Source organism: Eptatretus burgeri, chromosome 18, assembly GCF_056783735.1.
Source record: "Eptatretus burgeri isolate ZD-2024b chromosome 18, Ebu_testis_v1, whole genome shotgun sequence".
Classification (NCBI taxonomy): Eukaryota; Metazoa; Chordata; class Myxini; order Myxiniformes; family Myxinidae; genus Eptatretus; species Eptatretus burgeri.
In genome coordinates, this window is record NC_140978.1 from 23,422,997 (window position 1) to 23,438,486 (window position 15,490).

General features: G+C 43.8%; 1 protein-coding gene across 6 annotated transcripts in view; it reads right to left on the bottom strand.

Annotated features, from left to right (window-relative positions):
* NPRL2 (NPR2 like, GATOR1 complex subunit) overlaps window positions 1-15,490 on the bottom strand; it is a 51,424-nt gene that overhangs the window by 3,521 nt on the left and 32,413 nt on the right. For 5 of the 6 annotated variants that reach the window (XM_085863957.1, XM_085863954.1, XM_085863953.1 and 2 more), the window contains 4 exons: window positions 5,203-5,336; window positions 580-677; window positions 437-473; window positions 179-272 (listed from right to left, as the gene is read on the bottom strand). In XM_085863957.1, the coding sequence (XP_085720083.1) occupies window positions 179-272; window positions 437-473; window positions 580-677; window positions 5,203-5,336 (363 nt within the window). The remainder of the gene's footprint in view (window positions 1-178; window positions 273-436; window positions 474-579; window positions 678-5,202; window positions 5,337-15,490) is intronic. The other variant, XM_085863958.1, reaches the window with a different exon arrangement.

Consider the following 15,490-nt stretch of genomic DNA (forward strand, 5'->3'; position numbering starts at 1 on the left):
GGTTAAAAATTATAAAAGGAAACGTGTTTTTTTTTTTCCTGGTGTTTACTGTAATATCCGAATGTAGAGTTAAGAGCAAAGTCACGCTTCGGTGACTGATGTGTCAAGCTCATTGCAATTGCTCTGATGAAAAACCAGTATGTTGTTTTGGTGAGAGTGAGCCCAATGAGCGCCTTGCCTGGTTTAGTGATGTAGGTTAAACACTCATCCTGCAATGAAGCATCTTCGGCAAGCAGTTGCAGTCTTGGTGTGGCACAGTACACGTTTGAGTACTAAGGAAAGGGCAGACAGACCGTCATCTTTCTCGTGTCAGTTTTTGCTACAAATAAATAAAACTAAACAGGTGTGTGCACAATAAACAGTCATTTACCATTTACGACCCAAATAAATACTCCAAAATTTACAAAGTTAAAAAGAAAATGGAAGCTTAAGGCACCTGGAAGATGGGCACGATTGCAACGACGCCATAATATCTGCAACAAGATAATCATGAAATGTGGAAACCGTGTGTATTGGAGAAAAGTACGTGGAAAAGAAATTAAGGCGACCACACTTTGGTAAATCTCACAAACCACTCACAGCAGGTTTTGCACTGCAATTCTAACCAAGTTCAATTCCACGTCGGCTTCGTCGGAGATTTTTCGCAAATGGCGGAAACCGTCGATGCAAGGTAATATCTGGAAGAGCAAAAGAACAAGTCTTGGGGAAACGAAACAGAGATGTACAGGCCAGTGTTGTAGTCAAGTCAAATTAGGCCAAATAAGGCGTTAACCCACCACAAATTGCAATAGTAACGAGTACTATATTATTTGACACAGAAAAGTGACTTGAAATACATATCAAAAGTTTTGGTGAATCAAATTATGGGAAGACTGTCAAATTTGTATAAATCCAAGATGGTCGCCACCAAAATCTTGAAACCATCTAACTTCATACAATTGTTTCCTTATCAGTCTGTAGGTGTTGCAATAATGACAAAACTGTTATATGAGTAACTAAATATTCGTTTGTATTGTATATTAATCCAAATTGAAATATTTTTATTTGTAACTATGAAACAAATCCAAGATGGCCACCATTAAAAGGGCTTTTTGTAGTTATTTTGATGTAAATATGACATACATTGGTCCTGAACATTTCTATGGAGTCATTCACAAGGTAAAACACCCCAGTCCATATCTCTGATTATTTTTTTACCAGTCATGTTATGTTAAATAGAATATTGTGGGGGATTTATGGCCATTCAGAAACACAAAAACGTGTGACATGGGCAGATGCTGTAATCAGTAATAGTGAGAAACTACATATAAATATCTATACATTTATCAACAACCAAATGTTTTAGAAGCTTCATTTTGGTGTCACATTTTGTTTTACAATCAACGAAACGTTTAGAATCAACTTAATGGTCATTAATAAAATCCAGTATTGCTATTGTTAAGAAAGATTACTTGTCATAATGGGGACAATAGGTCATGATGCCCAGCTGGAGATGACATTACACATGGATTGAGGTTGAGAGTGTATGGAAGTTTTATGAGAGAATGAGAGACAAAAAAAAGCATATTATAAAGTTTAATGTCAAAACATTATTTTGCATGTGCATGTCAAACAAGGTAAGTTCAATCATCTGATACAGAATTAGCTCGAAAGTTTGAATAAGCTACCAATTTCAATCATTATCGCCTTGTATTGAAATTATAACTGACCTTTGACATATTTAATAATTTATTTGGTTCACAATGGATTATTGCCAAAAATTGAATTTGGAATATACCTGTATCACATATAGAATATATTTAAATGATTCATCCACACATCTGACCTAAGATATGAATAAGGAAGCTCATGTTCAAATACATAATCGTACAAATAAGAATCTATATCACATATACTTCGTTATATGGCATACATGTATATTGAAGTTAGATATACAAATTAACACTTCATGAGTAGAAAGTAGATTAATCATGAAAATGAAACATGCGGCTCGATGTCAACGTAACCATATGACTTATTGTCACATATAACTTATATAATATAATACAGCAAAGACATGGTTCTACTTGAATCAATAGTCTTATATGTTGCTCATTCATTCATCAACATCGTCATCTTCGATCTGTGACATATCTGTACACATGCCTCGGCAGTGTCCACAACCCGTGGAGCATTCCAGTCCATTTTTGCGATATGTGCACTGTCTGGTACTGCAACCAGATTTACAGTTACATCTCACCAACTCGAGCAATGATGTTGGAGCTGGTTCTTTGTCGGTCAGGATGGGCAACAATTTATCACCTTGTTTGTACCAGCCCCAATCTTCTGGTGACATATCAGCTGCTTTACCCATCCACTCCTGAACTTGAAGGTACACACGTTGACTATGGTATGCCGCAGCAGCTGATGTTGGTGGCAGCACTTCTCTGTGATGATGACTTTATCTCCGAACTTCTTCTGTATTTGGTCTTTCATGTAAGTGTGATAATATGGTGGAACGTTGGAGTCTGAAAGGAACTCTGCCATATTGTCGATAAGATATTTTATGGTGGTCTGTTCATCATCATTGTGTCCAAAGTTATGCATTACATCTTTAAATGCTTCAGCTTGCATGACATGATGTGGTCTTCCCCATTTCATACGTTTCACAGATGTATTATCATCATGTTGAAATTTTACAGGAATATCTTTGTTGGTTCTGAAATTATTGCTGCACGTCTTGTGATATACGGCATCCGCAGCATGTAAATCATGGACAGCTTTGATTCTCCCCTGGACTGTTTTTGACCATTCATCATTTCTTTTGTCACATACTTGTAGAATACTCTCCTGGAAATCTAATGTTCTGATGGGTATGAGTTTCAAATCGGGATTCCTGCCTTCTCGGGAATCACCCTGGCCACAAAAGAGGCAGTGACTGGCATAATCAAATAAACCCACTGATGATCGCAAAGATGGTTTGTCATTGGATGAAGGAAGATCACCAAGTCTCTTACGGTTGGATTGCTCTATGTAATGAAGGTTTGTATAAACTTGGCGACAGTTCTGGTGGACATGTTGTCCAGGTAGAACATTAATGTTAATGTGTCTGGCTGTACTTGCTCGATTGATGCCATCACAACCCTTTGCAGTGAGTTGGGAGCTTGGTTGGTCTTACGATATGGATTTCTGGCATAAAACACAACTCAGCTCTTCATACATCATGACTCACCCTGGAAATAGAGAGGGTTCACAATAATACAATGAATACGTGCCTTATCTAGTACATAGCACTGATGGATCACATACATATATCAATCCATTAGTCATGTTAGCCCTGTTAACATTGCTGGAGTAACTGACATGAGGGGCCACATGCAGAGGATCGTCGCATAAAAGTTTCATATTTGTCATAACCCAATATCCATTTTTATATGTACACCATTAACAATATCATGCTTAAAAGTGATTTACCTGTATTTATGATTTTGTATGATGTATTTATCTGAATAGAGTAACAGATATCCTGTGTGGTGTAGCGGGCCTGCGGGGGCAGGGCATGATGTGGAGAAGTGGTGGGCGTGATCACGTGCGTGCAGGGGGTATAGGAGTGCGCGCCGCCTTAGGCGTTGTAGTGGTTGCTGTAGTCGTTGTGGCTTGTAGAGTGCATCGAGTACGTAATAAAGGGGAGTTACGGGCAACGTACGCTCACGCTCCCGCTCGTGCAACAAAGCCGGGTTGAACTGTTCCCCCGCTCGTGTCTGCCTTCGAAGCACCACTATCACGACACTACAGTTAGCCCTGTTAACATTGCTGGAGCAACTGACATGAGGGGCCACATGCAGAGGATCGTCGCATAAAAGTTTCATATTTGTCATAACCCAATATCCATTTTATACGTACACCATTAACAATATCATGCTTAAAAGTGATTTACCTGTATTTATGATTTTGTATGATGTATTTATCTGAATAGAGTAACAGATATCCTGTGTAGGGATATGCATCATCATGTTATGACCAGTGTAATTTAATGACAAATGAATGTTTCATTATTCATCGATCATACTCTTTTACAATTTTTCACTTATAATTTAGCCATTTTTATTGATTATTGTTTTAATTGTTTTTTTGCAGATTTCCAAAATTCCATGTATACATTGCCCCAGCTATACGCTGGCCTTCTATTTGTGATACCACCAACAACAATAGTCAGTTATCACCATGATAATAGCTTAAATAATGGCTGAAACTTCGATTAAACCGGTTTCTGGCGACCATTTTGCATTTATGCAAATTAGACACTGTTCCCAACTGTGTATTCAATTACATTTTGGATATGTTATTTCAGACATATTTCTGAGTTGAATAGTCTTGGAATCATTACTATTGCAATTTGTGACGGGTTATTTCCTAATTTGACTGGACTATTGATCGAATAATTTCAGCTTCTACATGATTAAAGAGTTACCGAAATAGTTTTGACCTTTGGAAACAACTGGGAAATGCATCTAAAAACTTTACATCAAATGCATGTCCAAGATGAGTGATGAAAGGTGGGTACAAAACAATTTCACGCAAACCCTGTGAAAAAAAAAATCTTTCTTCCATTGTTGAGAAGTGATTCAAAAGTCGTTTTTAAAATGGAAATACATTTCCCAAAACAAAAAAACCTGAAAGCCTGTCTGGTGGGTCGAGGGAGGGGGTGTGTTCCACAAACACAACACATTTCAAGGATACTTGACTGCAAGTGCAGGGATTTGTCATTTGTTCACGGTACCGGCAAGAGCTTGCCTTCTCTTCATGAATGACACTGTGGGGGCCGTTCATGTCCAACTAATGCTAGCAAACAGGACAGCCAGTTTAACGGCCAAACAGGACAGCCAGTTTAACGGCCATCCGAGGAATAGAACACACATCGATGAATCACCCTGCATGCAAAACGCCAGGTAGGTGGTTTATCGATGGGTCGAGATTCAAATCCATGCAAGACAGTTCAGAAGCAAGTCTGCATCCCTCTACGTTATCCTGCCATCCCTTCCTACATAATCGCAACTAAATATACAGTACTGAACTTTTCTCTCTTTCTGTGACCAAGTGGGAATTATCAAGACGTTATGTGGGCCAGACGTTTCCTGTGCCCAATTTAAATAACACACAAGGAGGAAAATGAACAAATTCCCAACTTAAATGAACCACAGTTAAGCATGTAGAACAGGTCACCTGTTGTGTAGTGAGATCCCACTGGCTGGCATCATAATCCCAGCACTGTGTAAACACAGGGACTTCATACTCCTGCACAGTGGCTGGAGTTCGCCGGTGTTCAATGACCTTCAAATTAATAGTGTTTGAGTTGTCTGTGAAAGTAGAGAAACCCAAACGTTAGGGATTTATTTTTCACGATTACCATACCTTTGGTAATCAAGCTCATGGTACTGATTTACTGTTTTGAAACTATGACAAATTATGCGAATGCTCATTAATCTTCAGGTACATGTTGTACTAACAAGTGCCAATACATGAGAAGTGTAGCTGCAGAAAGCAAGAAACATCATCTTACACCAGAATGATTTTGACATTACTCCATAAAGATCGCAATCTTCAGTGATGCTAATGAATTATTATGTTCGCCACCGAAGGTGGAGGGAGGTTATGTTTTCACCCCTGTTTGTCAGCAGGATATCTCAAAAACTTAACTGATTCAGATGAAACTTCATGGGCAGCTTGGGTGTGTGATAACAAGGAATTGATTCGATTTTGGTGCAGATCTGGATATGGATCCGAATTTTTTTTATTTTCTCAGCGATTCTTCACCAGCGAGAGTTATTGCCAAAAACTATATACAGTACAGTATACAGTATCACACAATATTTCAAACAGTTATGGTCGGATTCGGAAGAAACCTGGTGGATGAGTTGAGTAGGTGACAAGAACAAGCTGATTAGATTTTGGTAAAGGTTCAGATGCAGATCCAGCCTATCAGGGGAATACAAAACGAAAACTGCTCAGCCTGGTGGAGGTACACGCTCCACCGCGTGCCGTTCTAGTTGGAAAATGGGTTGGTATTTCAGCAAAAAAACATGTCTATTGGCTTTGCTGAAAGCCTTAACATTTGGTGGTACCATTTTAGTATAAAAATGTTTTGATCAATACATGAACTCAAGCCTCAAAAAAAGAGAAAATCCAGGCATGGAAGAATGCTGATGCAGGATGAAAATGAAAAGTGAGTTGAGAAATGCTTCTGCAGGACTTCCTGATCAAAATAAGATCAGACTTTTAACTAATCATATAAAAACCACTAATTTTCTCAACGGAGTGCAATAATATCTCAGCACTCAGGATGTGTTCCTGGAGAAGAGAACACTAATCGAAAATGTGGTAAAAGGGGTCATTATACCATTGTTTATATGGAGATGCATTCCTGAAAATGTCATTTCTTACACTTGAGCGAGAAACGAGGGCTTCATTGGTGGTATCGGAAATAGCGCTAATAATAGTACAGATAATAATAGTACTAAACATCTAATTTTAAAAATACTGAAATGCAGATGGTAAATAACAACTCGGGGAATTCAAGGGATGACCGGTTTTCAGCGCTTGCAGTGTTGCCACTGATATGGATGCTGTGCAAGTTGCTGCGGCACTTAAACCTCTCTTTGATGTAAAACTAACAAGTAACTCAAAAGTTCATAGAAAACCTTACCCCACGCAGTCTTGAGAAACGAGGACATGGGCGGGGTCTGGAAACGGCAAATACGATTGGTCATAATGACACAAAAATGCCATAATATTTTGGCCAAGTACTGCTAAATGAAGGGTTCTGAAAGTGTCAAAAAGACAATTTGAGTTCGGCAGGATTCACGTGCTGCATTTAACTAAATTGAAATAAATAAAGATTTAAAGGTGGTGGAGGAAAAGAAAAAAAAACATTCCTGAAGTTTATCACCGTTGATGCAGCGTCTTTTACACCACCTTATTTAACAAGTTACGTGAGTTCTTTGTCCCTGTTGTTTGTGTCCTTTATGACGTAGTTACAAACAGTGAGTTTCCTGTTTGGAGTTATTTTCAATTTTGTTTGACATTCAGGCGGGCAGACAGAGTAAAAAAAATTATCTCGCTCTTTGTGCATGCACGATCAGGACAAATTAAGAGCCAAAGTACTGCTATACAGTACTTCAAGTTCGTTTTCCGATTCGTGTTCAAAATATAACGTTCTCTTGAAATCGAATTGTTCTCCAATCATAAAGTGACGTTTGTGGAAGGACGGACGGACAGAAGTGATCCAATTGCTTGAAATTGAGCTGTTCTCCAATCATAAAGTGACGTTTGTGGAAGGACGGACGGACAGAAGTGATCCAATTGCTTAAACCTGGTTTTCGCTTTGTGTGCGTGGGATAATAACGACGGGAAAGCTGTCATAATAGATTGTTTTAATCTCACTTTGAAGGAGCGGCTGAACAATGTTTCCCAATTGGGAGGATAGACCAAGACTGGTCAAACATGGGTTTATATTATTCAATTTATAGTATTGCGGATGAATACAACACCACCATTTATTCTTCAATCAAAGCATTAACAAAATTGTTTACTGTATGCTATTCGTCGTAGAAAGCAAGGGGAAGTTGACGTTTCGGGCATTAACCCTTCATCGGAGCAAAAGAGGGTTCACAACAGAAAGGTCACCTTCTCCTTGCTTCTCACAGTGGTTAGCATACTTCGAATAGCGTTCTTTTGATTCCATCCACTGCTCAACCAGTGTATGGATTGGTACACTAAGGTGTTTAAAATTTACACTGAAAGTGTTTAAAAACATTTAAGGTTCATTTCATGAAGATGTGCATAAACCTAAATCCAGGTGAGGTGCACCTGTCCCTAAAGTTCTATGACACAGGTGGCACAGCATTCAATGTACTGTTGTGTCTGGGGGGGGGGGAAGGGGGGAGTCCCCTTCCTGGACGGATGGCCAAATGGTTTTCTCCTTTGGAGTCTTATTGCTGAGATTCTCGGGAGATTTTGGTGTGTGCAGGATGGGAAGGCGGCAAAGCACGTAGCAGAAGCGTTCACCCGGATGGAGGACACGGGGTTATACTCAAACCCACGACAAATAAACAACACAAACAACTTAAATAAATACGGGGTTTTATTGAAAATAAATCAAACAAGTCTGGAGACGGCAATGGTTCACGAGCGGTATTTGACGATGTAGATTGTTTCAGAAGTCAAGGATGAGACAATATGATAATTTTTGACCAAGTTATAAAAATGATCAACATGATGTGGTACGGGTGACAGGTTATTTGCTGCAAAATGTCGAAAACCCGGTTTCGTTCAACAACTTTCAAAATTTGACCTTTGCATAACCTTTAAAGGTCAAAAAACAATGTTGTGGACATTAAAATAAGGAAACAGGATACGTGCAATAGCTTATTGGAGTTAGTTCGTCGAAGGTCGAAAACCTGGTTCGATTCCCACAACTTTGAAAATTTGACCATTGTGTACTTTAAAGGTCAAAGGTCAAGGATTTCAAAATTTGACCTTTGCATAGCCTTTAAAGGTTACAAAACAATGTTGTGGACATTAAAATAAGGAAACAGGATACGTGCAATAGCTTATTGGAGTTAGTTCGTCGAAGAAGGTCGAAAACCCGGTTTGAGTCCCACAACTTTGAAAATTTGACCTTTGTGAACTTTAAAGGTCAAAGGTCAAGGATTATGACCTTTGGTGCAAAACTTCCTCCGGAACATTCCAGGAACAATATAACGTCATATAGGCTATATAGCATTTCGCATTCCTCAGATTATCCATACTTTGATGAAATTAGCGTGAAAACAAACTTGAAGGGGGCGCCACGGGGAAGGTGTTTGAGATAGAGCAAAATGTTTTCAAGACTTTAGGTGGGGAATGACCCCAAAATTATGCATAAAAAATATTGTCATCCGAGCTCTCCAAGTTTGGGCGGTCGCATGATTTTTAAGTCAAAATTCGCAATTTTCTAAGTTCGTGACCTTGTGACCTTGACCTTGGGACGAAAATGAAAAATCGAGCTCCGTGGGGCTATGCAGGTGCCATTGGGCTAACCAAATACCAAAACCCCTGCCAGATTCGACAAAGCCTCTCAGAGAAGATGGATTTTTATGTAAAAATTCGCAATTTTCTAAGTTCGTGGCCTTGTGACCTTGACCTTGGGACAAAAATGAAAAATCGAGCTATGTGGGGCTATGCAGGTGCCATTGGGCGAACCAAATACCGAAACCCGTCAGATTCGACAAACCCCCTCGGAGAAGATGCAAATTGAAATCGGCTACCCCCTAAAAACACGTTTTTTGGGCGTGGCTCCGCCCATAATGGGCGCAGCACGCCCATTCTCATGAAAACACAACTACATCATGATATAAACCTCCCACCAAAATTTTATCAGGATCGGATCAAAACCCATGGAGCTATGCTCGGGACAGACAGACAGACAGACAAGCCGGTAGGCGGACATGAGTAGTCGACTACCCAATAGAACCTGACGCGATGGGCCTGTTCGATGGGGAATGACCTGAGGATTAAGCACAAGAAAATTCATGATTCTAGCTTCAAGGGTTAATGCTGCAGATTGTTTTTTCGTTAAAATACCCCCACATTTAGAGGTTTTTCGGCCGTTGCTAGCCAACGGAGGGGTCCATAGCAACGGTTCTTTCTCACACATAACTAGGACATACCATGAACCTAGCATACCAGTTTCATGTATATCTGACTCATAGTCTCTGAGATATAACGAACTTCATTTTTTTGTTAAGCCTGGTGTTGGCGCAGTGGTTAGGGCAGCGGCTTGGGACCCAAAAAGTCCTGAGTTCAAGCCCTGTTGGGCCACTGAATATATATATATATATATATATATATATATATATATATATATATATATATATATATATATATATATATATATATATATATATATATATATATATATATGTGGATGTGTGTGTGTATGTGTATGTATATGTGTATGTGTCGGGGATTGTATGTACTCTAACAGCAACCAAACATGTCTACTAGTGTTTGGTTAAAACTCTTGAGTTAATTGGAAATGGGGAAAGGATAAATCTTCCCAATGTTTATCTGTGCACTGTCAAGGAACTTGTTTTTCCAGCCAAAGGGCTGGCACTGTTACAACACAGCTGGTCTTGTTGACTGTTTGAAATGGCCTTGCTGATCGGGCAGCTGGGCTACCTGGAATCTGTTGGATCACTGCCCAGAACTGCTAAGGCCCAACAACATGTAGGAGGCTACCTTTTAAAATTCTTTAAGGGAATCAAGGGTGTTGTTTCTGCACTTTCTGTGCTCTCTTATCAGCAGTACTGACAGGAGAATGCTATAAATTAATGAATGGTAATAAATCCTCTTTGACACACAGTTATTCAGAGGTTGCAGTAAACTGAATATAAGGCAGTGCCGAAAGACAGCTCACCAGAGGATTAGGCTGGGTGGACTATTGTGTTCAAAGCCTGTTGTCCTCCATATGCATATGTCTGATGTGTAATAAAACCTTCTCTACCAAGATCGGTGGGAACAAAGCTTGAACTTAATCATTGTGGACCTCACCTGGATCTCAACATAAGTGTATGCATGTATATGTATGTATATATACTGCATACGTGTATGTATGTATATGTGTATATATATATATATATATATATATATATATATATATATATATATATATATATATATATATATATATATATATATATACACATGTATGTATGTGTATATATGTATATACCAAGTCGTATAACACCAGGGGGTCGACTCAGCCTGTCATCCTTCCGAGGTCTGCGAAATGAGAACCAGTGTACTGGGCCGGTGTATACCCCGGTTAAAATAGGTGTACCAGATCCCTGTGTCGTAAGAGGCGACCAGGGTTGCGTCAGGAAGGGCATCCGGTGTAAAACGTGCCAAATCACTATATTGATCATATGGATGATCCGCTGTGGTGACCCCTAACGGGAGCAGCCGAAATAAGAAGAAGAAGAAGAAGAAGAAGAAGAAGAAGAAGAAGAAGAAGAAGAAGAAGAGTTTCTGAGATATAACGAACTTCGTTTTTTTATTGTTTTCGACCAGGGTTCATTCAAAGTCTATCTTCTCTGACAGTTTTCATAGGATCCGGCTGGAAATTTTTGACAATATGGCTGAATGTCCTGCCCACAGTCGCTCGTGGCCCGATTTTTGATTTTCGAAAAAATTAATTTTTTTATGATTTTTCAAAACTTTTATAGTCCCGTTGCTCGGCAACGGTGGTGTCCATAGCAACAGTTCTCTTTTGCACACAACTAGGTCATGGTATGAACCTACCAACCAAGTTTCATCGAAATCGCCATTGTATTAACTGAAATCGCCATTTTAAATACTGATAAGGGTAGAACAAATCTCAAAAAAAATTTTTTTTTTTTGACTAGATCGACTACCCAACAAACATATTGTTGTGGTTACCAGATTCGCAAACCACCATTCAGGTCCCTTAGGTGAGGTATCTCGGTAAGTGCATGTGTAGTTAGGCCCAAACCCGTTGTCTAGTGGGAATACATGTCATTTATACGTGCTGCGACTCTTCAGGATAGCCGTTTTTCTTTTACTATCTTTATTTTGGACCAATCGCCACCATCACAACCACAACATCAACCACCAACCACAACGCCGCTTCACCACAACCGCCATGACCTTTACCGTCACAACTCGCCACCATCGCATCGCCGTCGTCTCGCGCCACTCATGGGCACCGATGCTGGACTCATGCAGAGCGCACGTGGAACAGCGTGTACAAAACCACGGATTTTCTGCTTCAAAAACGGATCCAAAACGACACACGCCCACTTTTTGCCGTCCAATCGGTGAGCGAGGGGCGAATTGGCCCCGCCCCCAGGGCGATCGATATATGCAAATTTGTGGATCAAAAAGCCTTCACGCCCACTTTTTCTCGGGCCAATGGGGAGCGAGTTGAAAGGTCAAAGGGAGGGGGTCAAAGGGGAAGTTACGGGGGGATAAAAGGACGGTGTTCGTCAGTCAGAGGGGAGAAAAAAGGGGAACGAGTAGTAAGAAGTCGGAACGAGGAAGAAGGAGAGTCGCAAACAAGAACGAACGAGAGAGTCAGTAAGTAGTAAAGGTCGGAACGAGGCGAAGGAGTCGGAACAGAGAGTCAAGACTTCGCGGGCGGTGGAGCTGCTCGTCGTGTGCGTTGAAGTCGGAACGGAGGGGACGAGCTGTGGAGAGGCGGCGAGGGCGGACGAGGGGGTGCTCGCGTCGTGCAGGGGGCTGCACCCTGGGAGGCCGGCAGCGCGACCCTGGCCGAGGTGGAGACGCTCGTCGCGCACATAATAAAGATCCTCTATACCCCGAGCATCAGCAACCCTCCTGTTTCCCCCCGCGCTGAGATAGTGCGACCAAGGGGGCCCCGTTCCCACCCCCTGCCAGGCACTGTCCACGAGGCCCGCGGGTTGTGGGCCATCGCCGCTCCGCGTCTCATCACCAGACGGGTAGGCCCGACCAGGTCTCGGCCCCAGGCCTACCTCATTCTTGAGGGTATTTCTTTTCCTTGGTTTTGGGTATGTGTTGTCGGCGCCGTCTGTGAAGTAGAATTGTATAAGTGTTGCCGTGTGCTCGGTAGTCGGTATTAGCTCTGCACTGTGTTTTCACTTTTATGTTTGCTTTTTGTGTAAATGGAATTGTGTTTTCTTTTTTTTGTGTGCATTTGGTGGAATTGTATTTGTGTGCTTTCCGTTCGTCGCGAATAAATGTGCTTTATTGTTGAACTGTCTCCCGCTTCGCTTCGTCTTTTCCCCATTGAATCCCCATCTTGCTTCACGTAAAGGGTTGGGAGTGGGCTGAGTACGCCCGATAATTAATCGAACCGTCGAGGTCGACGATAACACCGCTCGGTTATTCTGATAGTACGGAACGGGTCGCTTAAGTGGCCCGTGTCCGAAGTCGACCTGCGGCGAGGTGCGATCGCCCGGTCTACCCTCCGCGTGGGTACTTAGGTAGTTCGAATTTGGCGAGCAACCCTATCCCACGCGGGGGCTGATTGGCTCGATCGCGGTGAGACCGAAAGGTCCACCCGTGACTGGTTCCCGGCGTTAGTCCGAGAGGGTCACGACTGGATTGTCCGTCCGGTGGGCGACGTGCCGCGATTCGAGTTACGTGGCCGTCGCACGCCGGCGGGCGCGAAAACCGCAACACTGGTGTCAGGTCGTGCGATACAAATCCATCGCCCTCCTCGCGGCACTGGTATCGGAGAACAGGAAAACGGGCTCTCCTGTCTCCGGCTAAATTTACGGGAATCGGTCCAGGGGTGAGAGAAGCGACCCCCGATTCCCTCCAAATTACGAGCGAGCAAATTAACCCTTCACGAGAAGCAAGATGGCGTCTCAAGGCGAGCGGGAGCCGGGGGTATTAGAAATGTATATGTGTAGTAATGTAGAATCCATGGTCCAGGATGGAATCCCCGAGCAGGAAATGTTGATTGTGCAGGAACACGGACTCGCCCAACTGAACCCAGGGCCCGAGGTGGGTGCGGCAGCGGCCGCGGTGTATGACACCTCCCCCCCTCTCCACCAAGACCCTTCCCCAACCCCTGCCGAAACGGCTCACTTGAGTGCATCCGACATGGCCCAGCTATTCACCATGGTGGCACAAATGAATGCAGAAATAAAAAGCATGAACGAAAAGATTGATGCGAGTACACAGCAAATGAGGGAAGAAACGAAAAAGCTGCGGGGTGAGACGCAGAACATGGGCCGATGCCTGCAGGCGGGCATGAAGGCCGTGAGCAGGGAACTTAAAATGGCGACTCCACGTGTCGGAACAAACGAGCTGGAAGGGGGTGCAACGGCTGACAGGCCCGCGGTGGAGGCGGGTAAGGAAAAAGTAATTCGGGAGACAAGAGCCGAGGTGAAAGTAATTGCGAGGGAGAGAAAAGAACAATTAATACGGAGAGCAAGGATGAGGTACGCGGAGATCGTGAAAGAGCAAGGAGTGAAAAACAGGGAAGGACGGGAGCGACTTAAAGAGAAAGCAAGGTTGACCTACTTAAAGATAAGGGAAAGACGCCAGGAAGAAGCGGAGACTAATAGACAGGAGGGGACAACAGAAATTTATAAATGTATAGAGACACGGGAGACAGAAAAAATAGGGGAGAGACAACACGATGAAGACGGGGTAAGTGACGCGCACGCACACACGGAGGTAGTGGAGGACAATGGGGTTGAGCTCGCGGAGCGTGTTGGGACCCGGTGCGAGCACCTGGATGGCCTCCTCCAGGAACGAGGGGAGGGAGTATTCCCCCTTGAGGCGAGTCACGACCAGGTGGGTTCGGTCGTGCTTTGCGAGGTTGAGGGGACGGGTGCACGGAGAGCTTGGGGGGTATAGAGGCCCCGGAGACCCTTGTGGGGACACAAATCCCCAGTGTAGTTGTCCCTGTGTGTGTGGTGCAAGGCGTGAGTGCGTCCCCGTGTGTGGAAGCGACCCCGTGTGTGAGTGGTGTGGTGGCGATGGTGCCGGAGTACGTGCTTCCCAGCACGCCGTGTGTGGATGAGGCACCGTGTGTGAGTGTCGCCGTGTGTGTGAATGAGGCACCGCGGGTGAGTGCCCTCGCGTGTGTGAGTGAGGCACGGTGTGTGAGTGAGGCACCGCGGGTGAGTGCCCCCGCGTGTGTGAGTGAGGCACGGTGTGTGGATGAGGCACCGCGGTTGAGTTCCCCCGCGTGTATGAGTGAGGCACGGTGTGTGGATGAGGAACAGCGGTTGAGTGCCCCCGCGTGTGTGAGTAGTATGGTTTGTGTGAGTAGTGAGGCACGCGTGAGTGAACGGCCGTGTGCAAGGTCGCTGTGTGCAAGGGAGACCGTGTGTGTGAGAGAGCGGTATGTGAGGGAGATGTCGGTTGGCATGCGGGAGCACGCAGCCGCGTCTCCCCGTGTGAATGTGATGGAGTGGACTGTGTGCGTCGTGACACGCAGGTATGCGTGTGTGGAATGGAGACGGAGACGGCGACAGAGGAGAGAAAGCCGAGTAGCGGCTGTAGTTGTTTCGAGGACCGTGCCGGGTTCACCCAGCAGTGAGCACGCGGTTCGTGCTGTGCAACGCACGAGACCGCCACGTGCTCGCTTGCGAGAGTGAAGTCCCGGTCCGGAAACGCACGCGGTGGATTTGCCGATCCCGCGGACGGACAAAGTTTAGGCAGGTAAATGGATTTGGACCGGATGGGTTCTCCACGCGATCGTGTGTGTTGAGCTCCAACGGGCAAAGCACATGTGTTCGCGTGGGAAACCCCTCGAGACGTGGGGCTTGTTTTTTTTTATGCGCACGGTGACGTCATGGCTGCACGTGGGGTTGGAATCCGGCAGGAGGGGTATCTCTGCCGGATGGTCCCGTCCAAGGAGGGACGAGGAACACGTGCAGCTGCATGACGTCACGGGCAGGTGCAAAGTGCGCGAGCTCTGAGTTGCCGCGCAGGTGCTGCGCATGGGAAAAAA